At 45.2% G+C, this 25790-nt stretch overlaps 1 protein-coding gene across 4 annotated transcripts in view; it reads left to right on the top strand.

The window, feature by feature from the left end:
• The window catches only part of APOO (apolipoprotein O), a 137820-nt gene that overhangs the window by 711 nt on the left and 111319 nt on the right, over positions 1-25790 (top strand). For 2 of the 4 annotated variants that reach the window (XM_029603415.1, XM_029603416.1), the window contains exon 2: positions 25576-25683. The exons of 1 other annotated variant lie outside the window; for it this stretch is intronic. In XM_029603415.1, the coding sequence (XP_029459275.1) occupies positions 25576-25683 (108 nt within the window). Of the gene's footprint in view, positions 1-23223; positions 23292-25575; positions 25684-25790 lie in introns of all 4 variants that reach the window. One more of the 4 variants, XM_029603417.1, reaches the window with a different exon arrangement.

The following is a 25790-nucleotide window of genomic DNA, read 5'->3' as shown; positions in this document are numbered from 1 at the left end:
CACCAGTTCCTGCATTGTAAGGGGAGGAGGAAGGATCAAGTCCTTGACGGTTTCTACTTTTCACCCTGTACAGCTCTGACTGCGAATAGGCGACGAGATCTGAGAAATGGTGTGGAGAGGGTATAAATGCAGAATTATTTAGCTGCCACCTGAACTTTTGCAGTCTTTATAAAATCTGCAGTTTCTGGGGGTGTCTGAACTCTGATGCTTTGTTTTCTCAGATGCCATAGTTTCGATGAAATGCTTTAAGTAAAGTCTTGAAGTGAAAGATGAGAGTAATAGCTCAGTCCTACAAGTTCATTAGAGGTACTGATTTTTGCACAGAATCCTATACAGGGTGCTGGAACAAAGTAGCAATTAAGCACACAAAGTATATGGAGCTGCTATAAGAACTGCCATGCTGGATCAAGCCTAGTTTCCTGTCCCTGACAGTGGCCATCCAGGTCACTAGTACCCCTTAGGATCCCTAACAATAGATCTAATCCTTCTTGATCATAAGCTTTGCCTATTTGAAGCCTGCATGGCTAATAATGATTTATGAACTTTTCCTCTAGGAACTTGTCTAAATCCTTTTTAAACCCAGCTCCGCTAACTCCTTTCCCCACATCCTCTGGTAACAAATTCCACAGTTTAATCATGCACAGGCAGAGTAACTTACAAACAAATGTGGCGGCAGCATGTACACACATATATGACCGCAAGCAGATCTATGCTAATATTTTTTAATTTGTGCATATGTTGTACGCTCGTCTTAGAAAATGTGCGAATACATACAATACGTTGAACACATACTTTCCTACCTTTTTAAAAAAATATATGCATGTATTTTTATATGTGAAAATAAAGTAGGTCATATATATCAGGATTTATGCACGCAAGTTGGTGTATTTTAAAACGTGCGCATAAAGGAAATTACCAGTTCCTGAACATGACCAGACCAGTGGGTTATGCCCTCCCACCAGCAGATGGAGGCAGTGAACAAACTTTGAGGCACTACCTTATCCCAAGGGTGCCACCTGCAGCTCCTCAGTATTTCTCTGTCTCCAGCAGATGGTGGTTGTGCATGCTGCAGCTCTTGCTTAAGTTGGACTGTGCTCCCCAAGGTGCCAGGTTCCGATCGCGGGCCATCCTTTGGGTGGAGCTGGGCAAATGGGGTGGGTTGGATATCCCTGACTGTAAGAGCCTGTGGATTCCGGAGTGTTTGATAGCCAGGGGACTGGCTCCCTCCACATCCCGATGACCCCCTCCAGTGCCTCAGAAAGGGAAGTACCTCTGTGGGGAGTTGTGTTCTCTTATTTATTTTTATTTAACATCTTTTCTATACCGGTATTCATGGGTACATCGTATCGGTTTACAAAGAACTTAAAGGAAAATACAAAAAACAAGGAAGGGGAGACATGGAGCAGGGGGAGAATAATGTACAGAGGGGTGACAGAATAATTGAGGGAGATAAAACTAAAGTATATAAGATGCGAAGTACAGGAAGAAAGGAAAGAAAAATGTAACATGAGAGTGAACTGTAAGGAGCCATTATATAATATAACATCGAAGAATAATAACTGAAGTGTACAATAAATGCTGTTGAGTAAGAGGAACTATAAAGCGCATTATGTAATATAACATAGTATCTAATAAATTGTTAGGGATAATATAAGGATGCAGGGAGGAGTCTAACGAGGGGGGGCCTGGGTAATGGGTGGGGGGAAGAAGTGAAGGGGGGATAACTGTAAAGAACACTGAATAATATAAAGTGGGAAAAGCTTGGGTGGGAAAGAAATAAAGGTTCGGGGAGGAGAATAGAGGGTGGGGCGGGGGAGAGAGGAGACAACTAGGGAAGAGGAGTATATTTGTTTTTTTCTAGTAAAAAAAAAAAAAAAAAAAGCAGTTAATCATTAGAGGGTTTTTTTTCTTCAGGATTTGTTCTCTGCTTCAGGGCTTCCTGGAGGTCTGCTGGTTACAGGCAGTCCTTAGCTTGGCTGGCTTGCCGGTGAGACTCTGTCTCTTCGGGGGGGGGGAGGGGCATCTGATCCTGCTGAGGCTCCCTCGGGTCGGGGGAGCAACTTTCCTGCCCTTCCTAGCCCTCTCTGAAGCAGGGCAGGCATGTTCTGAGCTAGCAGGGAGGTTTTTCTGCTTTTCCTTCCTCCTCCACGGAACGCGAGGCCCGGGCTATTTTTGGTGCGGGCACCATTTTGTTTTTTCGCAGCTCCCGTGCGATAGCAGCGCTGAGCAATTTTTTCCCCTGGGACTTCAGGGGAAGAGTTTACACAGCGGAGAAGTGTGAACCAGCCATTTTAGGGCCCTATAAGGCCTGTGGTCTTGTTTTTGTCCAGCTGGATGCCCTACTGTTGTGTGCCTCCAGTGTAGTGGGGGGACGGGGGACGGACGACCTCTTCCAAGGCTCTGAAGGCTAGTAAGCCTAAGAGAAGAGCTAGTACCAGACCTGGGGGGAAAGGAAGATCCCCAGGGGCGAGACCTCAGGAAGCCCCTCCACTATTCCCTGATCAGAGCTAGGCCCAAGAGATCTGAAGGACACTACTTCCTATTCTAGTGGCGACGAGTTAGGGCCTGGGGGATTTTCCCCGGATATTGTGTTACTTTTGCCCCAGGCCTTTCTGGCTAGGAAAACATCCAAGAGAAGACCTCAGGGGGACGCTGGGAGTCCAGCTAAATGTCCAAGGACCCGAGATCCTTTCCCTCCGGTACCTTGGATGTCCAGGGGCCAGGGTAATGGGAGCACAGCAGACTCCCTGGCTGGGAGTCTCCCTGCGCCTCAGGGGGACCCTTTTACTGACCAGGACCCAGATACGGGGGACGACATGCTGGACACCACTGGGGAGGACGACGACCCCCAGGTGGTTCATCTGTTCAAGCAGGAGGAATTGCGTCCTTTGATTCCACAGGTCCTGGATGAACTGGGCCTCAAATTGTCCCAGGAGGATTCTGACAAAGCAGGGATCAACCCTGTGTTGGATGGACTTCGAGGGCCACCCATGGTTTTCCTATTCTGAGCAAAATTCATAAGCTGATTAGCCGAGAATGGGATTCCCTGGAGGTTGGTCTTATGGTGGGTCAGGCCATGTCCAAGCTCTATCCACTGCTGGAGGAGCCCTTATGAGCACTGAAGGTGGACGCAGCAGTGGCCGCCGTCACCCGGAAGACGTCCATTCCCGTGGCTGGGACAGCCGCGCTAAAGGATGTGCAGGATTACAAGTTAGTGAGCCTGCCTTTGTTGGATCCAACAGGCCCAGGACCCAGCCCCCTTGGGGGTAATAACCAGGTTCAGGCAGCCCGGCTAGAGGCAGGAGTGGCGTACACGGCAGATGACCTGTACGATCTCGTCCGTACTTCGGCGCGATCCATGCTCTTGGTGGCGGCACGGCAGTTGTTGTGGCTCAGAAACTAGTCGGCGGATCCTTCCTCCAAAGCCCGCTTGTGTAATCTACCCTTCCGGGGGAAGCTCCTTTTGGAAAGGAGCTGGACCAGCTGGTTAACTCCCTGGGCGACTCAAAGGGCAACAGGCTGCCAGACGATTGGAAGCTGTTCCGTAAAGCCCTTGTCCCAAAAAGTTGGCCTCAGGATTCTCAGCATTCCTTTTGAGGATCTGGCAGAACAGCCCGGGGTGGCTCCGCCAAGGGTGGAGCCAGAAAATCCACCCAATGAAATAAGGGGTGCCCACTCCTCGGGCACCGCGGTGGGAGGACGGCTGTCCCAGTATTACGAGGTGTGGGCCAAGATCATATCAGATCAGTGGGTGCTTAAAGTGATCCACGTCAGCTACACCTTAGAGTTTTCTCAGTCACCCAGGGGTGCCTTTCTGGTGTCGCGCGGTGCTTCCCCAAGCAAGCGGGTGGCGGTAGAGGGCATCTGCACAGATTGCTCAGTTTGCAGGCCATCATTCTGGTACCACTGGAGGAACAAGGGACCGGTCGTTACCACATCTATTTTGTGGTACCAAAGAAGGAGGGAACGTATCGACCCTTTTTGGACCTTCAGCACGTAAACCGCAGCCGGAAGATACCGTGCTTTCTTATGGAGACTCTGCGCACCTTAATAGCGGCCGAATGCAAGGGAAAGTTCCTCGCCTCCTTGGACCTCACCGAGACTTATCTCCATATTCCGATCTGAGCCGATCACCAATGCTTTCTACGATTCAAGATCCTGGAGCAGAATTTCCAGTCTCAAGCGCTTCCCTTCGGTCTGGCGATGGCTCCCTGCATCTTCACCATGCTGATAGTGGTGGTGGTGGTGGTGGCGGCCCTCAGAAGGGATGGGGTACTGGTACACCCGTGCCTAGATGACTGGCTGCTCCAAGCGCAGTCGGAGGAAGATTGCCAGCGCACGGTTCTTCACGTATCATACTTGCTCCAGTCGTTGGGAGGGGTGATCAACGGCATGAAGGGCCATCTGACCCCTTCCCAGTCCCTGGAATACCTAGGGGTGAGATTCGACACCCGGAGGGGCAGGGTGTTCTTGACCATAGCAGGATGAGAAAACTGCAACAAGTCTTTTGGCTTCCGAAGCGCACAGTGTCCCTTGGCCTGGAACTACCTTTAGATCCTGGGGTCCATGGCCTCAAAGCTGGAACTGGTCCCGAGGGCTTTCGCACATATGAGACCTCTGCAGAGGGCCCTTCTGTTGCGTTGGAGTCCGGTATCGGAACAATATCAAGTGTGGCTTGGAACTTATCTAGGAATCCACCTGCACAATATAAAAAATAGAGAAATTTTTGACTGTTGTATAAAACAACTAAATTGGTGTGGCTACCACTTTTTGCGCCACCACACACAAGCCTCCAGTTCCGATTTTAAAAGTTGGTACAACCCGATATTCATGTTTTGGATTTTAGTCTAAAGGAGACTACTCGCGGCAGTCGGCAGTCAACCCTGGACACTGCGATGTTTACAAGTGTGTACCGTCATATAACAGTGGTAGCCACACCAATTTAGTTGTTTTATACAACGGTTAAAAATTTCTCTACTTTTTATATTGTGCAGGTATTTGCATTCGCATCTCCCAGGAACTTTTAAGTATTTGCAACTTTTAAGAAATCTCAGCGATAGCGGCCAGCATCGCTTTGCAGAAATATTACATCCACTGAACATTCCATCAAAAGTTGGGTCTTTGAAGAAGGGGTTCTTTTACCCCGAAACCTCACGATGTCGGACAGTAAAAACCACCATCACAAGTGGATTTCTAGATAAGTACTAAGAGTACTATATTTAATGATTAATTTTCCTGGACTTAAACAGCATAATATATAGAACAGCACAATACCCAGTCACCTAATGATTGCAAAGCTCTTGAAGCACAGAGCTTATCAGCACAATAACCATTTTTTGGTATCATATGAAGGTTGACTACTAGACCAATAGAGAAATCGTAGGTAGCAAGTCCAAAAGTAAAGCATGTTCAAGTAGCAGCATTATATGAATTATGGGAAAAGCTATTCACCCTGTAAAAATGTTGCTAGCAGTAATTTTGTTATGGGTTTGACAGTTGCTTGGCTTTGAATGTAAATATTATTACCCTTAACATACTGCTTGGGGATAACTGGCACGGAACGGCAGTTACTATCCTCAACAGAAATATGGGAGTAACCTGCATGTTATGTTACTATGTTAAATGGTTAAAATTAAAACATATTTTCTCAAATATGTTTTAAATGTGTTACCTACTAGTGTCTTGGAGTATCTCCTAGTCCTAGTACTAATTGAACAAGTAAGCAACCGTTCCCTGTATATCCATTTCACCCCACTCAAGATTTTATAGGTCTCTATCATATCTCCTCTCAGTTGTCTCTTCCAGGCTCAAGAGCTTTTTCTTATAGGGGAGCCATTCCATCCCCTTTATTATTTTGTTGCCCTTATCTGTTCCTTTTCTCTGCTACATCTTTTTTTGAGATAGGGGTGACAAGAAATCATTTCTTGTCACCCCATCTCAGGCCTTCTCAGATCCCTCAGATACACATTAGATGACCAAATATCCTTCATGAACAATGGATCTCCATACTAACTTCAAGTTCTGAATAAGAGCCTGCCCTGACTCTTTAACTGTTGTTATTATCTTAATCACTACGTTCCTTAGGCCTTTCTTTCTAGCAGTCTTTGCTTCCAAGTTTACTATCCTTGTTGAATGTAACTTTGTTCTTCCTGTTTTACCTACGGTTTTTGTTAGTTCCCCCTTTCGATGTAAATCGATCTGATATGGTCCTCAACCATGAAGGTCGGTATAGAAAAGTGTTAAAGAAATGCACAGAGTACTCTGGTACTGTTACACATGGATTAATACAGAGCCATTATGATATATTAAGTCTTATTGGGAAAGACATTGAAAATGAAAACATTCTATTGTCTCTTTTTTTTTTTTTGACTGCTGCCATACGTTGAGCCAAGGATTTCAAAGTATTGTCTACAATGATTCCAGGATTGTTTACCTACAGTTTGGATTATGCTTCCTTGTATACATCACTTTGCATATCATCTACCATTCCCCCAGTCTCACAAGGTCCTTTTGCAGTTTCTCACAATCAGCTAATGATCTGATATCTTTGAATAATTTTTGCGTCATCCTTGAATTTGATTACTACACTCTTCTTGCCCTTTTCCAGATCAGTGATAAATATATAAACATTTCTGGTCTCAATACAGATCCTTGAGAGAGACCACTATTTATCTGACTTCACTGAGAGAAATGGCCATTCAGGCCTTCTGTTTCCTCTCCTTTATCCAGTTGCCTATCCACACCAGGACATTGTTTCCTATTCCTTGACTTTTTAATTTCCTGATGAGCCTTTCAGAAGGGATTTTGTCAAAAACCTTATGAAAATCCTCACCCTTGTCAACATCTTAGTTTTTTTTGAAGGGGTTAACAAACAGATTTGTAAGGCAAATTTTTCCTTTGCTAAACCCATGTTGGCTCTCTTCCATTAGTCAGTGTCTATCCAGATGGCTAGTAATTTTGTTCTTCAGAATGGTTTCTACCAATTTGCTCAGCACAGATGTTGGGTTCACTGTTTTGTAGTTTCCCGGATCACTCCTGGAGCCCTGTTTTAAAAATGGGCATTATGTTAGCCACCTTCCAATTCTCAAAGCTGATTTGAAAGAGAAGTTAAAGATTACTAGTAATATGTTTGTAGTTTCATTATTTAGTAGGGATGTGAATCGGATCCGATATCGGATCCGATTCACATCCGATATCGGATCCGATTCACATCTATAGAGATGTGAATCGGAACCAGAATCGGATCCGATATCGGATCCGATTCACATCCCTATTATTTAGTTCATTCAGATCTCTGATGTGTATTCCACCCAGTGCCAGTGATGTTACTCTTCAGTTTTTTTCGATTTGCTCTACACCTTCCAGATTCACTGTGACTTGATTCAGTTCTTCTGAATCGTCACTCTCAATGAATTTTTACGGCAAGGGTATTGTCAATACCCTCTCCAGTAAAGACCGAAGCAAAGTATTTTCATTTTTCTGCTATGTCTCGATCTTCCCTGAGCACCCTGGCAGTCATTGGGGGGTCTTTCTACCATTTCATACATGGAATACATTTAGGATTTCCAAGATGGTGTTTTTAAACAGCGTCCATGCCCCATGTAAACTTTTAACCTTTACAATCACTTTTTAGTTTTTCTAACAAATTTCCTTATTTTATCATAATCTCCCTTATTAGTTTAGTTTAAACAATTTTTTTTATTGCTTGCAAAAGATTAACAAACAATTGGCACTGCAAATGCACTGTGACTCTTACATGCACATGCAGTCCAACACAACAAGGCATGACAAGTGATTTTGAAACAGTCTGAAACCTCCCTTGTCCCCCCCATCCCTTTCCATAGTCACCCCTTCCCTACACATAAAGAGTGTCTTGAGTCAGTGGATAACACACTGTGTTACCAAGCAACACATTATCAGTCCAGAACTACCTCTTTAACCATTCAAGATCAGACTTATGGAACAATGCAGCAATGATTGGATATATGCTTTCCAGGTTTGCAAGACGTTGCTACGAAGTCATGGAGAAGTCTGAGAGAGCATGCTTTCCATCTGTAGCATCCGATGAAGGTGGTTGTGCCACTCCCAAAATGATGGCGGGGTCGAATTTACCCACAAAGCAGACTTTTCTTAAAAAAAAAAAAAAAAAGCGTAGTCCCCTACCTCTTATGAGCAGAGGAGGAAGCCAATCAAACAGCGCCGATTGTGGTGTCAGAGATACCATTATATCTAACAGTTCCGCCAAATAGCGAATAATTCTACCCCAATATTGTCTGATTAGTGGGCAGCACCAAAACAGATGTGAGAACGTTCCCTCAGCCTGGTTACATTTCCCACATGTTGCCAAGGGTGTGAGATGAGACTAATACGCCACCTTGGTAGAAATATATGCCCTCCACAGGAACTTATATTGCATTTCATGGTAATACATATTTAGGGTCACCTGAGATTTTTTGAAAACAAGAGCAGAGTAATGCTTCCGTTATCTTAAATATCCCTTCAGCATTCCACCTTTCCGCTAGTAATGGACTCGGGTCAATACGAACCCAGTCTCTAACAAACTTGTAATAGTATGACATAGAGGGTGGATGTTCCTTAGATAATTGTAAGGATGCCTGTAGCATCTGGATCACTACCGGTTGCAACGAGGCCTCAGAAAGGGAGTTAATATAATGTTTTATTTGCAAATATGAAAATTCAGGGACCCCAGTCAAACCATAAAGGGCAGTGAGTTCCTGTAGTGGTAGCTCAGTCCCCTCTCCATCCAAATGTTACCCAAGTGAGTAATTCCCTTGAAGACCCAAGTCCTTAAACCAGCCGACCGTGAGCCCGGCTGAAAGTCTGGGTTTCCCATTATCGGCAGCAAGTATGCATAAGTTGGTGATTTAATACCAGCTTTTTCGTGAGCACCAGCCAAGCATGTTGGATGGGGGGTATTAAGACCTGTAGGAATGCTGGCAATGTGATTTTTCTCCTGTAGGGCTTGTTCAGCAAATCGAGGGTCTAAAGGACTTAGCAGAGTACGTTCTGCCGAGATATTAACATATTTAGACTCACCCAATATCCAGTCACGAACTATTCTAAGGTTGCAGGCCAAATTGTACATTCCCAAATCCGGAACCCCCAGCCATCCTTTCCCCCAGGCTTCCCACAGTCAGAAAAGTGGGATCCTTGCTCTTTTCCCTTGCCAGAGGAATATACGCATTACCCTCTCAAAACAAACCAGGTCTTTGCGTTTAAATGTTAAAGATAAATTTTGAAGGACATATAGCCATTTGGGTAAAATAACCATTTTAAACAAATTAATTCTACCCACCAAGGAGATTGGGAGTAAATGCCAAGTCTTGAGCCATTCCTGTGAGTGGGATAGCAATCATGTAATATTTAAGGTGTATTGACTCTTAAGCTTAAGCCCCTTTGGCCCACGCTAGTCTCCTTTATTAAAGTTAAATGCTTCTGTTGTAGTTTTCCTTAATGTCCTCCCTTCAGTACTTATATTACATTTTGGTTAGGTTATGATCACTATTGCTAAGCAGCCATATCACTGTTATCTCTTGCACCTGATCTTGTGTTACAGTGAGCATTAGATCTAGGGTGGTCTCTTCTCATTTGTTCCAGGATCAGCTGCTCCATGAAACAGGCATTTATGACAACTATAAATTTAACTCCCTAGCATGTCCTGATGAGACATTTACCCAATCAATATTGGGATAATTACAATCTCTCATTATTGTTATGTTGGCTTTCCTAATTTCTGTTAGTATTTCACTGTCTTCATCCTGGCCAAGTGGATGATAGTATATCCTCACCACTATACCGCTAAACTCATCCCATTGAATCTCTCTGGATATAAATTCCACATTTCATTTTGTTTTCTGCAGGAATTGTATCCTGTTTGACTCTTAAGCTTACCTTAACATAGAGCACTGTGCCTCCACCAATTTGACCTGGCTTAACATTTTGATATGTGTACACTGGTATTAGTCTTCCATTGGATATCCTCCTTCCATCAGGTCTCTGAGATACCTGCTATGTGTCTGTCTTCGGTGTTCTATATTCCAACTTTGCAGTCATTTTTTAGACTTCTGGCATTCATGTACGGACAATTCAAAGTATTTTTTAATTGTATTCATAATCTGCCTAATAGTTGAAATAGGTAGTTTGGCATATTTTATCTCTGTCCTTTATGTAAATGCAGCTGAGTTACTTCTGCCTCTATCACAACCCCTCTGTGGGGATGTTCTAACTTCCTCGCTAAGCCAGTATCCTTTGCAGATACCTCACTCCGAACCATGTGCTCCTGAGTGACTGTTGACTTTCTCCCATTATTTAGTTTAAAAGCTCTCTCTCTCCTTTTTAAATATTAGTGCCTGCAGTTGTGTTCACCATCGTTAAGGTAAAGTATCTCATTTTGGAATAGGCTTCTCTTTTCCCCAAAATGTTGCCCAGTTCCTAACAAATCCAAAATCTTCTTCCTTGCACAATCGCTTCATCCACGCATTGAGACTCTGGAACTCTGCCTGCCTCTTGGGGTCCTGCTTGTGGAATGGGGGAGCACTTCTGAGAATGCTACTCTAGAATTCCTGTATTTCAGCTTTCTACCTAAAAGCTTAAATTTGTCTTCCAGAACCTCCCTCCCTATATTGGTGCCCATATGTACTACAGCAACTGGCTCCTCCCCAGCACTGTTACCAAGCAATTGTCACACCCACCAGTCACCCAGCTATCTACGTTCTTAATGAGAGGGAATCGCAAACTACAACTATCCTAACACTTCCCTCTCGGGAAGGTGATGCGGTATCCTCCTCCATCAAGGATGCTTCTGGAGATGCATGCTCTGTGCAGGAAGACAGGTCATTGCTACAAGATCATTTTCTTCTGCACAAAGGTTATCTTGTTCCTCCAAGGTAGAACAAGGGCTGCCAGACTGGGCCTGCTCTACTATTTATTTACTTATTTATTTGTATTTATATATCACCCAGAAAAAAAAAAATTAAACAAGGCTAAACACAAGCATGTCAAATAAGGAAAAATAAATCCAAAAACAGTAGGAAGAGTTTCCTGGCTCCCAAAAATTCTGGCCTGGCGTCCGGGTTTCCTCAGTATGTTGCCACCTGCTGAGTAGGGGCTTGGAGCGTTTAAAGCTGTGCGTTGAATTTCAGCACATAATTTCTTAATGTACAGGCTAATGTTTCTTTTAATTCCCAATGCAGTAAGCTAATAATCTGCTAATACAATGGGAGTTAGAAAATGTAAGCAAAGATGTAGCACCCAGCAAAACATGGTTTATGTGCAGAAAAAATTGTTCTGTGCGATAGTAGGAGCAGATAATTTGTGGTGAGCACAATCGGAGAGGAGCAGGGCGAATTGTGCCGGAGCCATTTTTCTTTACTCTATTCCACTGCTGCACATAGATGGCTGCAGGCTCATGCTGCCCTGACTGGGCTTGGAAGAAATTATAGAGAGGCAAACATGCCCTGAAGCTGCTGGTGTGTGGCCTGTGGAGCCAAAAGAATTTCTAGCATTGCAGGGTCTTTCTGCCCAATTTCCAACAGAAGGCCAGACCCAGATCTCCCCCACCCCCAATAGGCTTAATGAGGGCCCATTATCGACAGGGGAAGGTCAGCAGGAAGGGGCAGGGCTGAGAATAGACCCAACCCCTTCACCAGTGGGAGCTGATGTCTTGCTGTCCCCAGGATAGCCAGGATCAGTGCCCTCTCCCAAGGAAGGAGAAATGGGGCAGACAGAAGGACTACATCAGGAGTTCCTTGGGAACCCACCTGGCACCCACGGAAGGGAGCTTTACAACAGAATTCCTTGTACTGTTGCACCAAGCTTTGCGTGCTAGACAGAAGCCAGGGTGTTATCTCTCTCCCCCCCCCCCCCCCCCCCCAGTTCCGAACTAAGACATGTTGACACCCAGGAAAGGCTAGTAATTTGGCACCCACTTAGAAACTTGGTGCCCCACTGCCGCAAAAGAAAAAAACGCACTCCAACAAGACACACACAGTTGCTCTTAGACACACACAGACACACACACACAATAACTCTCTCTCAAAGATACACAGACACACAAAGTCACTCTCAGGTACAGCGACACAGTCAGTCACTCGGACACTGACAGTTGCACGCACGCACATGTAATCACCCTCTCTCTGAGACTGACAGACACATGCACACGCAATCACCGTCTCGCGGACACTGACATACACACACACACACTGTTATGCGTGCCGCCCGCAGCGCAGCCCTCTCACCTTTTCACACGGACACCAGCTCCTGGCTCCTCGTCGCTGGCGGCAGTGAGCCGCCAGCTCCAACCTCGGGTTCCCTCTGTTGCCAGCCAAGATGTCCCTGTTCGTCTGTCCTCTCCACGTGGCCCGCGAAGAGATGCCGCCATAGGCACCGCGCCCCTTTCTAGGCGCTTGCACATTATTAGTTCTTTTAAAGGGCCTGCGGCGGGAAACTGGCTGCGGACCCGGATGCTGACGTCAAACTCTTCAGCGTATAAAGGCTCAGGCCTCGCTCCATAGCACTGCCTTTGCAACATGTCTCCTTGTATTCCAAGTACTCGTTGCTGATCCTAAAATCGTCTTTGTTGTGTTCCTGTTTCCTGTGGTTCCCGGTTCCTGTTTTATCTGTGTTGGACTGACTCTTTGGATTTGACCAACGCTACGCCTGACTACTCTTCAGCTTCTTTCCAGCCCCGGACCTCCGCCACGCTTGACTACTCTTCTACTTCTCCGTGCACTGACCCTTGCCTTGAATGACTACGCTACAGATCCTCCTGTGTCCAGAGTTCTACATTGCTTGCCACAACTTCCACTTGCCGCCAGCTCTGATCCTAGCCTGTCAGTGATGCCTCCTCTCGCCTATCCTCTGGATGTGGACTTACAAGGCTTAGGCCTTCCTTTGCTTGAGTGCCTCCAGTTACTCATTGTTCCTTTGGTGCCTGAGTTCCAGTACTGAATCCAGTCCAGGGTAGGACTACTCCATCTACCGGTTGCTGTCTCTGGGCTGAATCACTTCTTGTCTCTAGCTAGCCTCAAGGCCCACTTAAGTCCTGCCAGCCCCGGCAGCCAAAGGCTCAACCCGAGGGGAATGAGGGCTAGTATAGGTGAAGCTCCAGCAGCATCTAGCTTCAGCCCACTCCACCTGCTGACGGTGGGGACCCGTAGGTCCTTGCCTACGAGTTGTGTCAACCCCACCTCAGCCCAAGAGTCCAACTCCGACGCGACACACACAGGCACCGTCTCGCAGCCACTGACAGACACGCACGCACACACAGGCACCGTCTCGCAGCCACTGACAGACACGCGCACACACACGCATTCCGCTGTTGTGCTGCTGCTCATGTGTTCACTCGGTGAGTTCCCCTGTCCCAGTGGTACCACATTCAGGCCGATTCTGTAAAGATTGCTGGAGAACAGCCATTCCATGTTGAGTTCCCACTGTCCCAACATGTGCCCATTCACCTCTCCTGGGCACTCAATCCTATATTTAAATGAAGGGTCATGCTTAAAGGAGGCGCTAGGGATGATTACGCGCGCCTAACTCCTCCTCGGCCCAGGAGAGGTGGCTGTCCGCGGGTTCAGGAAACCGGTTCTCAATTTTACGAGTGTCTGTTTTACGAACCCGCTGACAGCGATCGGTTAGGAAAACGGACGCCGGTAAAATTGTGCGTCCGTTCTCCTAACCTGAACAGCCGGCACATATTTAATTTTCTTTTTTACATTTTTGGATCCTCCGACTTAATATTGCTAGGATACTAAGTCGGAGGGTGTACAGAAAAGCAGTATTTTCTGCTTTTCTGTACACTTTTCCGGGTTACTCATAAATTAATGCCTGCCGCTTGGGCAGGCAGTTCTTTTTGAGTGTAAAATGTGTGAATTGGCCGCACATTTTACTTTTTGTTCCCGGGTGACTGACTAATTGCCTCATCAACATGTATTTTTGCATGTGATGAGCACTGTTAGTTTTCAGGAGGTTTGGCCGTGCATTTTCGAGGCGCTAAACCTCTTACAGTATAAGTGGTAATAGATGCCCCTCAAACCCATGGCCAAACGCGTGTTGAATAGTGAGCACAGCCGAGCACACTTTACAGAATCTCCCTGTATGTAAAGTTCTTGTTTGCGTCATCCCTTCCACAGCCTGCAGCAGCCCCCAACTTCTCTGTACTCACACTCTCCAGGAGACTCACTGATGCCACAGACTATGCATGCAGCTCATGAGATGCTGGTTGGCCATCCCTGCGATAGCAGAATACCTCACACATGCATAATACAGACAGAAGCTCACCAAATGTAAAATAGAGAGACCATAAAGTAAAAATAGAAAATCAAGCAATAAAATCAATGAAATGCATAATGTTAAAATCATATGAATTGAATATCCAGTAATTAAAAACTTGCGTAAATTTTGAAAACAGCAGTCACATGAAATAACACCCAAAAATTAAAAAAAATCTCCCGCTCTCCATACCTGGGATCTTTTGGTTTCCAGTCACTCTGAGATTGTTGTGGACTGGGGGGGAGGCAGGCAGCACAAACTTTAATATCTCTCTCTCTCTCTCTCACTTAAACATGTTCATTCTATTACATACACTCCCTTTTTCTCTCACAAATACACAGGCTCTTTTACTGATATGCAGGTTCACACACTCAAGCTCTCACACATATACATGTACATATATGTGTGTATAATATATATATATATATATATATAATAATTCTTTTTCCAAATTATTGTATTTTAATAACTAATGCCCACTGTGTGGTTTTGATGGTATAATCACATATCTCAACATCTCAATCGATTTCTACATATATCTATGTATGTACATCTATATTATATGTGTATATCTATACATATGTTTATGTACATAAACACTTGCTCGCACATGCGTGCTTCCTCTCACACACATGCTTGTGCACCCAAATACACACACGTGCGCTCTCTGATACATGTGCTTGCTCACGCATGCATGCTCCATCTCTCTCACACATGCTCGCGTGCACACACTCCCTCTCATACAATGCTCACACATACATATGTATGCTCTCTCACACACACACACATGCACGATCTCTCATACATGCTCCCTCTCTCACACAAATATATACACACACACCCGCGTCTCCAGCTCTTCCTTGGTTGGGATCCACTATTAGCCCCCGGCCCTCCTCTTCACTTCAGCTGCATGGCTAGTGGTGTTTTCCTCATCCTAATTGCCAGCAGTCTCCCACAGTCTTCAGCCACTGCCAACCCCGCAGCTTTCATTGATCTGTGGCTTCCAGTGATTTGGGGTCCGCCAGGCAGCCCCACAGCTTCTCTCAATCTTCGGCTGCTGGGAGTTGGGATCTGCCGAGCAGTCCCGCAGCCTCCATTGATCTTTGGCCACCAGTAGGTTGGGATCCACCGGCAGTCTTGTGACCTTCTTCAGTCTTCGGCCACTGGGTTGTGTGACCAGTCCCTTCAGAAAGATGGACAGACATTTGGTTCTATTTAGACGAATCTCGAAAAGGACAAGTGGCCACTAAGACCACATTAGCAAGGTGAATTAAAGAATTTTTTCTGTTTATTCACTCACAGGCATCATCGTGGGCAGAAATTTCTTCAGTCTTCCCTGATGAAATCTGCAAAACTGAGCATCCCTTCACTCCTCTAGGTTTTACAGGCTGAGAGCATTGTGGTCTTTGGGTTGGGAGTTCTTAAGGCAGCCTTGTCTTCCTCCTGCCCAGTCTACTATCAGCTTTGGTAACTCCTGAAAGTAAGGCCTAGCAGGAAGAAAAAGAAGGTAAAATTATTTATTACCTATTTATTTCCTTTCCTTGAGTCCTGCTAGACCAGTCTAGACCCACTTGGGGCCACTCCTCCTTTATACCAGGTGATAAAAACATAAGGAGGAAAGGTCTCTGGCAGTTGAGGATCGGGGAAATCCCAAGATTAAGGACTGGTGTAGCAGGACTCAAGGAAAGGAAATTAACAGATAATAAATAATTTCACCATTAGCATGGGATTTGCATGAGAAGGTGCTAAGATATGTTCACTTTTTTTTATGTGCACAACTCCTTGCTGCATCTGCAGTAAAATTAGCATACAAAAAATATGTGCAGAACTGGAGGTTAAACTGTGTTCTCTTCTGAGCGCCTTATAGCATAGGCCTGTAGATGTGGTACACACACTTATCAATTTCTTCCACAGTAGAACACTATTTCAGTGAATGTTAGCTGCATGAATTATTTAATGCAAAGATGTGAACATTTTCCAAAATCCTAATTTCCTCTAGTGGTGGTGAATCTGCTTCAGCCATGGCTAGAAGTTCTTTTGATGGAAATTTTTGCCATATGCTAAGCTTTGCTGGTGAATTCTACCATTATTTCCAAATTTAAGGAAGTGCTGAGTTCACCATCATTTATTTATTTATTTATTTATTTATTTAAAAACTTTTATATACCGGTATTAGTATGCATACATCATACCGGTTTACAATGTAACTTTAAAGGTAGAAATTACAATGAACAGGGAGGGCGAACGAGGAGGAGTATACAAAGAGCAGGAGGTGGAGGAATTAAAGCAATAAATAAAAACTGCAACGGACTATTTACAGGAATATACAAGGCGTAGGCAAGATACTTGCAGAAGTCGGTGTACTTAATCAGGGTAGGCTTGTCGGAAGAGCCATGTTTTAAGTTTTTTTCTGAACTTGGCGTAACATGGCTCTAGCCTGAGAGTGGTAGGGAGGGCGTTCCATTGTTTAGGGCCTGCAATGGATAGTGCACGGTCCCTAGTAGAGGAGAGGTGGGCTTTTTTCAAAGGGGGAATGGAGAGGGTGCCTTTGTTGACAGTGCGAGTGGGTCGTTCAGTGCGTATAGGACGAAAGGGTTCATCCAACCAATTGGAATTGTGCGAGTGGATGGACTTGTGCACTATGGTTAGAATTTTGAAGAGAATTCGGGATGCGATGGGGAGCCAGTGGAGTTCTTTGAGTATTGGGGTAATGTGATCAGCTTTCCTTGAGTTGGTGATGACCCTGGCGATGGCATTCTGGAGCATTTGTAAGGGCTTGGTGGTGGAGGAGGGTAGGCCAAGGAAGAGGGCATTACAGTAGTCCAGCTTTGAGGAAAGGGTGGCTTGGACGACGGTGCGGAAGTCATGATAGTGGAGGAGGGGTCTGAGTTTCTTCAGGATGTGAAGCTTGAAGAAACCTTCTTTGAGGATGGAGTTGATCTGTTTTTTGAGATTGAGTTGTTGATCTATGATAACCCCAAGGTCTCTTACTGTGGGTTGGGGTGTTATGACGTTGAAAGCTGGATCGTTGGAGATCGGTGGTTTGGGAGGGAGGTGAGGAGAGATAAGGAGCAGCTCTGTTTTGGAGGAGTTTAGAGCGAGGTGGATGTTGGTGAGGAAGTCATTGATGTTGGCAAGACATGTGTTCCAGAAGACAAGGGCATCTGAGAGAGAGTTGTGAATGGGAATGACGATTTGAACGTCATCTGCATAGAGGTAGAATTTGAGGCCGAGGTCTGTGAGGAGCTGACATAGAGGTGTGAGATAAATGTTGAAAAGGGTGGAGGAGAGGGAGGAGCCTTGTGGGACACCTTGAGACAAGGGATAGAGTGTGGAGTTGGCGTTTCCTATCTTGACGGAGAACTTTCTGTTAGATAAGTAGGATTTAAACCATAGTAGGGCTAGGCCTGAGATGCCTATTTCGGATAGCCGGTTGATGAGGAGGTTATGGTTGATGGTATCAAAGGCAGCTGAGATGTCGAGTAGGACAAGGAGGTAACAGTTGCCTCGGTCCATGCCTATGAGTAAGTGGTCCGTGAGGGAGAGCAGGAGGGTTTCTGTATTGAGGTATTTACGGAAGCCGTATTGGGCTGGATGCAGAATGTTGTTGCTTTCTAAATATTCTGTAAGTTGGATGTTTACAATCTTTTCCATAATTTTGGATAGGAAGGGCAGGTTAGAGATAGGGCGGAAGTTAGCGGGGTCTTTAGGGTCTAGTGTTGGTTTTTTTAGGAGGGGCTTGACAATAGCTTGTTTAAGAGCATCTGGGACAGAGCCTGAAGAGAGGGAGGAGTTTATGATGTCTGCGATGGGTTTGGATATAGTGTTTGGGATGGAGAGGAGGGATTTTGTGGGAATGGTGTCTGAAGGGTGGGAAGCTGGTCTGAGTTTTCTGAGAATAGATTCCACTTCTTTAGCGGAAGTCAGGTCAAGGGTTTGGAGGGTGGGTGAAGTGGGGGAAGGTTGGAGGGAGGGGGAAGGGGAGGTGGATGGAGAAGGGTGTTGAAATCTGCGGAGGATGTTGGTGATTTTTGTGAGGAAATACTGGGCGATTTCTTCGCTCTTAGTGGAGGCATCATTCTCAGGGATAGTGGGCTGAGAGGATTTGGTGAGGTTGGCAACATAATTGAAAAGGGCTTTCGGGTTGTACATGTATTGGTGGATCTTAGCTGAAAAGTAGTCTCTTTTTGTTTTGAGGGTGGTTATTCTATATTGGTGAAGGGTAGTTTTGAAACTTGAGGCGAGTTGGGGTGAGGGGGCTTTACGCCAGTTTCTCTCACGCTGCCTGAGGGTATTTTTTAGGGATCTTAGTTCAGTCGTGTACCAGGGTTGATGATTTTTTGTGGGTTGGGTAATGTTACGTCTGGAGATGGGGCATAGTTTGTCAGCAATTTCAAGAGTCATGCTGAGCCAGGATTTGATGGCAGTCTCTGGACTGGAGCAGTCAAGGCTAGTGGATGTGTTGGAAATGGCAAGAGCCAGTTCATCTCCAGAGCAGGGTTTCCTGAAGGTGAAGGTGGTGTTGTTTGAGGGAGTGGGGGTAGTAGGGAAGTTAAGGGGGAGGAGGGCTTTTATGAGGAAGTGGTCGGACCAAGGTACAGGGGAGCAGGTGGGGGGGTGGGATGGTAGGAAGCAGTGGTTGATGAATATAAGGTCAAGGGAGTGACCAGCTTGGTGCATGGGGGAGGCAACAATTTGTCTAAGGCCTAGAGCTTGGAGTGCAGTAAGGAATGCCTCACAAGAAGGGGTAAGGGGGGTGGCATCGACATGGAGGTTGAAGTCTCCTAGTATGATGGAAGGGATTTCAATGTTTATGTTGGCAGATAAGAATTCAATTAAGGGGGAGGGGTCCCGTTCGATGGATCCAGGAGGGGCATAAATGAGACAGATTTGCAGTGAGGGGGCTTTGAAGAGGCCAATTTCTAGCTTGGAGGGTGATGTGGTGTGGGAGAGTTTGAGATTAAGGTGTTTCTTGAAGGCTAGGAGGATGCCACCTCCTCTTTTCTTGGGTCTTGGAATGGATAGGAATTCGTAGGATTGTGTAGGTAGCTGGTTCAGGAGGACAATGTCTGTTTCTTTGAGCCAGGTTTCCGTGATGGCACAGATGTCTGGCTTGGTGTCAGTGAGGAGGTCATTTAGGATGGGGGTTTTTTTGGAGAGTGATTGGGCGTTGAACAGAATGATGGAGAGGGTAGTGAGTCCAAGGAATTGGTTGAGGGGGGTAGTGAGGATAGGGAGGAGGGATTTGTAGGGGGGGGTGGGACGGGGGGGATGGGAATGGGGGAGTCTGTTGTGGGGGAGGTGGATGCGGTTGATGTGTTGTGTGGTCATAGTGGGTGAGTAGGCAAAGGAGGAGGGAGGGAGAGGGGGTAGGTAAAAAGGAAACTGAGAGGATATAGGGTAGTACAAGGCGGGGATTAAGGTATCAAGGAGTTAAACTGAGAGAAGGGCACTGAGGGAAGGGCACAAAGCTGATTAGGTAGGGTAAGAGGTGTAAATAGTGTACCATGCAGGTTATACAATGCAGGTTATACAGCTTAGATAACATGCACAAATAACAGAATAGAGCAATTTAAGGTGTTAGGGGGAGTAGTCCAGTGGCTGGGAGGCAGGCTCATGAGCACCTGTGAGAGGTGAGATAGGCACTTTGAGGAGGTGCCCACTCACTCGGAGGTCCTGGAGCTGGATGGGTCTTGGCTGAGAGGCTGGCAAGTGAGCAGCGATACCTCAGGGTCAAAAGGGACTGCTGGGTGAGAAGGAGGTCCGTGTAGTACTTTAGGGTCTTCCAGGGTCCTTCAGGGCGGTCCGAAGGGGCTGCCCGAAGGGGCGCTCAAAGGGGCAGGCCCCTTTGTCGCGCTCCTTTGTCGCGCTCCTTTGTCGCGCTCCTTCGGCGCGTGACGCTAGGCGCGTGACGCTTGACCAGGTTAGATTTTTATAGATGACTCTTTTCTGTGTCGCTCAAAAGTGATGTCATCAATATGGGTCTTAGCATCCAGCACAGAGATTTAAAAGTGGAGTCGTTAGAAGCAGGGCAGTCTTCCAGCTGGGGGAGGGGTCAAGAGCCACGAGGAGGAGGAGAGGGTCCAATGGAGGGCTGGGTGCAGGAAACAGCTCAATCCAAGCCCTGGATCCTGGCTTGCAGAGCAGAGAAAGGAAAAAAAGGCGTTGTAACAAAACAGAGCTAACATACAAATGTGTACGTTCACTATTTTCAGCAGTATGAGCCAGATGAGGGGTTTTTTTTCCTTTTTTCTTTTCACAACACAGTACACAGACCTTGATGAAAAGCATTTCCCTATAAGATTGTTTTTTTTTTTGGGGGGGGGGGGGTTCCCCCCTAACATCCATACTTGAGAAACTTGATTCTTCTATCAGTTTATAAAGAAACAAATTCTCTATTGTGTGGATGTCCTGTACAGAGTTTAACCAACAGAGGGCACTTGAACATTAAAAATAAGATTCTTGCGGCAGGGCGAGGGTTTGGGGGCTGGCTGTCCGTTTACAGGATTGCTTATTTTAGAATGGGATTTGCCACAGCTGTGTAAGACAGGGAGAGAAACATTTACCTACCCGTGGCCCTAGAAATTAGACAAACCTTGGCTTAAAGAAGGGTTTCTGAACTAAAGAGCTGCTTGCCATTAATGCACATTAGGAATTGAAATATCGGGTAAATAGTTCCTAACCATTAAAGTGTTTTGACTTTGGAAGCAAATGCATTAGACTTTCTGGGGGGGGGGGGGGGGGTTGGTAGGCCGCAATCCTGTACACTGCATGGGTCCTTTTGATACTTGTGGACCTTTTCAAAGGGAAACTACTGGTTACATTTTTTTTTTCTCCCAGTGAAACATTTTTGGCATGCTACAACTGTGTTTTGTACAGTTGACTTATGGCTTTTGTTTTTAGCTTTTTTTTTTTAACAAGATTTACCTGTTTTTGGCATTTCATTTACAGCTTTGCTTCAGTTTATTTATTTTTTCCTAGGTTCTAGCAAACAAGATTTTATTTTTTTTATATATAAATGTATAGTCTTCCTCTTCCATTTCTTAGGGTGTGGAGGGGGAACTGTGTGTGGTTTGTTTTTTTTTTTTTTTCTTGTTATGCAGCTGGAGCAATGGGGTTCAGTATAAAAGGTGCCTTGTTCCTGCTGGCTGGCACTTCATGCTGTACTTTAACAGAGCAGTGATGCTGTCGATGCATTTGATCTGAGGAGGAAAAGTGACTTGCTCTGCTCCCTAAAAATTCATACATGGTTGGATCATGTTTTGCATCAGAATCTTATTTTGGAGACTTTGAAATAAAGATCAGTGAACAGGGTGGAAGTGCTCGCTTCTTATTGGATTGAGTTCATACATTGATGACTAATTTCCAAGAGTTGTGTGTTTAGGATCCCTATTCCCCATATATGCTATATGAACAATGCAAATCGCATAGACTGCTTTCTCAGACTGACCTGGTCTAGTTCAGTGGGTTTCTTGTTTGTTTTTTTTTCATCCTGGGTTTCCACATAACTCAAGGATTCCCTACGATTGCATCAGTGGTGCTGCGCCCTCTGTCAGCCCCAACTCCAGCACAGCTGTTTCTTTTCTGAGCCTCTCTGCATAGACAAAACCAAAACCCAGCGCTGTTGCCAAATGCAAGTGATCTGCCAGCCATACTCCCAGGGATCCTGATTTTCTTCCAGCCAGGGAGTAAAGGTATTTAGCAGTTCTGAGGGGAAGTCACAGCCAGAGAATCCATGGGGACCATCCCCACATTTCTGGCATGTTCCTTAATCTAAAAAGGTTGAAACTCACTGGTATAATCCAGTCTATGACTAGCTGCTTCGTGTTATGTTCATCCAACTTCCTCCCCCCTCACTCATTCACTAGGCTTCATGTTTCAAGCTCTTATGAAAGACCTATGACAGGGGTGGCCAACTCATGTCCTCAAAGACCACAAACAGGCCAGGTTTTCAGGATATCCACATTGAAGATGCTTGAAATAGATCTGCATAGAACGGAGGCAGCGTGTGCAAATCTACCTCCTGCATCTTCATTGTGGATATCCTGAAAACCTGGCCTGTTTGCAGCACTTCAGGCCCTGAGCTGGCCACCTCTGCCCTAGGACTAGGTTTTTGAAGGATGAGGTCAAACTTAAGTTTATCCTAGTCAGACTTTGCGTTGGATCTGCCAGTGTTGAGAAACCTCCCAGCTGTAATGGCATGGATGGAGAAGAAGGGATGGCTCGGCTGTTTGTCTTTACCATAAGAAACATCTTTACATGAGAGTCAACTGGGGCGCAAGATGGGCATGAGAGCTGGATAGGGGATAATTCATTATCAGTGGATGGCATTTCTGTTTACAAGAATTTTACACTATAAAGCACAGAAATGCGTTCAGGTGGCAATTCAAGCTGACTTAGGTCAGTAGACGTTTTTAAACCGAGTTATGTCAGCAGACACAAAGAGGATCAACAAGCATTTTATTTGGAGTCATAGTAGGGAGATGTTAAACATAGTACAAAATATTCTTATGGAACTTTATCTTCATAAACCAAAAAGCATGCACACGTACAAAGACAGAAAAGGCTAATTTTTTAGACTCTTGCAGAAACATTTTGCTCACGGCCAGAACAGACACTTGGTCGAAGTCGCCCACGCAGCTCTCTGACTTCAGTGGCAGATCCATAGCGAAGATTTCTGGGTGGGTGATCCAAGCCTTGTTTACTTGACAGAAGCTATCCACTTATCCGGTACCTGGAAAGGTGGCATTACATATCCGAGATAGACGGTGCCAGCTAGCTTCAGTTGTCGGGGGGGGGGGGGGTTTGGGTTTTTTTTTTTTCTGGACAGGCTGATCCAATCCTGGTTTGCAATCTACTGCTTGTGGACCTGCTTTTATCAGAGAGTTCATGCTTGTAATGGAGTAAAAGCAGGATTGGGTTAATGTTTGCAAGGTACTTGACCATCGTGATCAAGCAGAATCAGGACAGAGAAAGGCAACTCTGGACCGAGAGTGCTACAGGTAGGTCTTTTTGGGTTTTGCACAATGGATATGCATGAGAGATGTTTCCATGCACTGCTTCCATTGTATGCATATGTATCTTGTGCTTATTCATTCTGGATATCTTGAAAACGCGTTTGTGGCACACCAGGAGTGGAATTGCTACCCTTGACCTAGGGAAAAGCATTAATACAATAAGCATCTACCACATAGATTCTAATTAAGGTTTTTCTTTAACTATCCCTGTTTTGGCTGGGATCTAAGTGCAGGATTTGAACCATGAGTTAAGGACAGTCTCTTTCTGGCCTTTTGGCTATGACTGAAAACCTGTATCATATGGGAAGGTTTAACACTCTTCCACTTAACCCCATTGCTGTAACGACCAGTACCAAAGCCTATGGATTAAATCTGAAAAAAAATCTTCCAATGGGTTTCTAAAATAAAAGTAAAATGTTTAATTATATTAATCTTTAGAGTTTAGCTGGATATACTGATTTTATCTTCTGTTGTATATGTGAATGTTTATTTAAAAACATGTATGTGCTGCCGAGCTTAACATCAGTAATCCTCAGCAAATTACAGCAATAAAACCATATAGTATGGACAGACAATAACAGGCACCCAAAATAATTGATGTTTGTCTTCTTTGCAACCTTTTCATAAGTACTACTTTTCTGATGACCTGAGCCATCTGCAATTTTGTAGCTATCATGTAGTGCAGGGCTTTAGTACCCAAATCAGTTCTGCAGAAAACTGGATTCTTTACAGCTTATGATTTCTTTTCTTGGACCAGCATAAGAAATATCCAGTGATGATGCTGCACATGAGCTTCTGAGACCACAAAGGTCCCTTCTTCATTATAATGTCATAATGCTTCTGTATCGCTCCATGGTGAGAACCCACCTTGAGTACTGTGTACAATTCTGGTCGCCGCATCTCAAAAAAGATAGAGTTGCACTGGAGAAGGTACAGAGAAGGGCAACCAAAATGGTAAAGGGGTGGAATGACTCCTTTATGAAGAAAGGCTAGAGGTTACGGCTGTTCAGCTTGGAGAAGAGAAAGCTTAGGGGGGATATGATAGAGGTCTATAAAATCATGAGAGGTCTAGAACGGGTAGATGTGAATCGGTTATTTACTCTTTCAGATTGTAAACCGTTGTGATGGCGAAACCGAACGACGGTACATAAAACTCGATAAATAAAATAGGACTAGGAAGTACTTCGTGAAGTTAGCAAGTAGCACATTTAAAACAAATCGGGTGGATAGCAGAAATACCCACACTGACCAAGTTTCCTCTCTTTCACTCCATTAAATGTATACCTGAATTGACGGAAGATGCAGCTTTGCGGGAGATGCAATACAAACTTTTACGCAGGCAGTATTTACCACCATTTTGGCTTCACAGGGTGGGTTTTTTGGATTCAGAACTATGCCGTAAGTGTATGTTGGCTAAGGGCACCCTGGGGCATTGCTTCTGAGCTTGCTGTACCATTCAAACCTTCTGGGGGAAAATTCACAGGTATCAATCTTCTTTGCTTGGTCAACTAGTAGTGTTTACGCCAGAGGGTGTAATTTTTCAATATAGCTTCCTCTTTTCAGGTCCGGAGAAGGACAAGTGCCTTTTGATCCGCAAGGCATATCTTGTTGGAGGAGAAGTCCATTACCTGCTATTAAGTTCACTTAGATAATAGCCACTGCCATTAGCAACGGTAACATGGAATAGACTTAGTTTTTGGGGTACTTGCCAGGTTCTTATGGCCTGGATTGGCCACTGTTGGAAACAGGATGCTGGGCTTGATGGACTCTTGGTCTGACCCAGTATGGCATGTTCTTATATCTTGCTCTTTGGATTGGAACTACTGACAGATTTGTGAGTTCAGAAGTAAATGCGCACACTTCTAACAAACTGGCTAGGTTTGTGGGACACTGTGTGTGGGCACTTCCTGTTGTCCTGCCCACATGTTGAGATGTCTTTTCAAAGGGTGAAATCCATAATTTAGCCGAATAGTAATGAAACAAAAAGTGACCTGATATAAAGAGTCTATTAGCCGCTGCTGTAACAATAGATGTCAGCAACTGCACTCAGAGTCCTATGTCATATGATGATTGGAGGGGAAGAGAGCCCAGGTAGGAAAGGGAGAGAGGCCAGGAACCCTGCCACAGAAGGGGGGAGAGAGTGTAATCACTTTCTGGCAAGCTTTTTTTTTTTTTTTTTAATAGTGAGTTTTCATGTGCATATGTATAGATGTGTACTTACGTGTGCACTGATTAATAAAGGCCTTCCTGATTCTTTTGTCTGTTTTAGGTCATGAAACTCACGGCCCTCCCTGCCAGCCTGGGTTTGGTTTCTGTCCGGGCGTATGCTGCCGGTGAGGAGAATATGACTGAAAAGGAGCTACTGAAAGTGGACGAGGTGAAACAAAAAATTAACCCTCTTGGATTGCACTGAAATTTTGAATTTGAGAGGAGGGGTCAGTGAATGTAAGGGGGGGGAAGGTTGTCGAGTATGTGCCTTGACTT

Source organism: Rhinatrema bivittatum, chromosome 5, assembly GCF_901001135.1.
Source record: "Rhinatrema bivittatum chromosome 5, aRhiBiv1.1, whole genome shotgun sequence".
Taxonomy (NCBI): Eukaryota; Metazoa; Chordata; class Amphibia; order Gymnophiona; family Rhinatrematidae; genus Rhinatrema; species Rhinatrema bivittatum.
The sequence above is the reverse complement of the archived record's forward strand: the minus strand, read 5'-3'. Positions and strand labels throughout refer to the sequence as shown.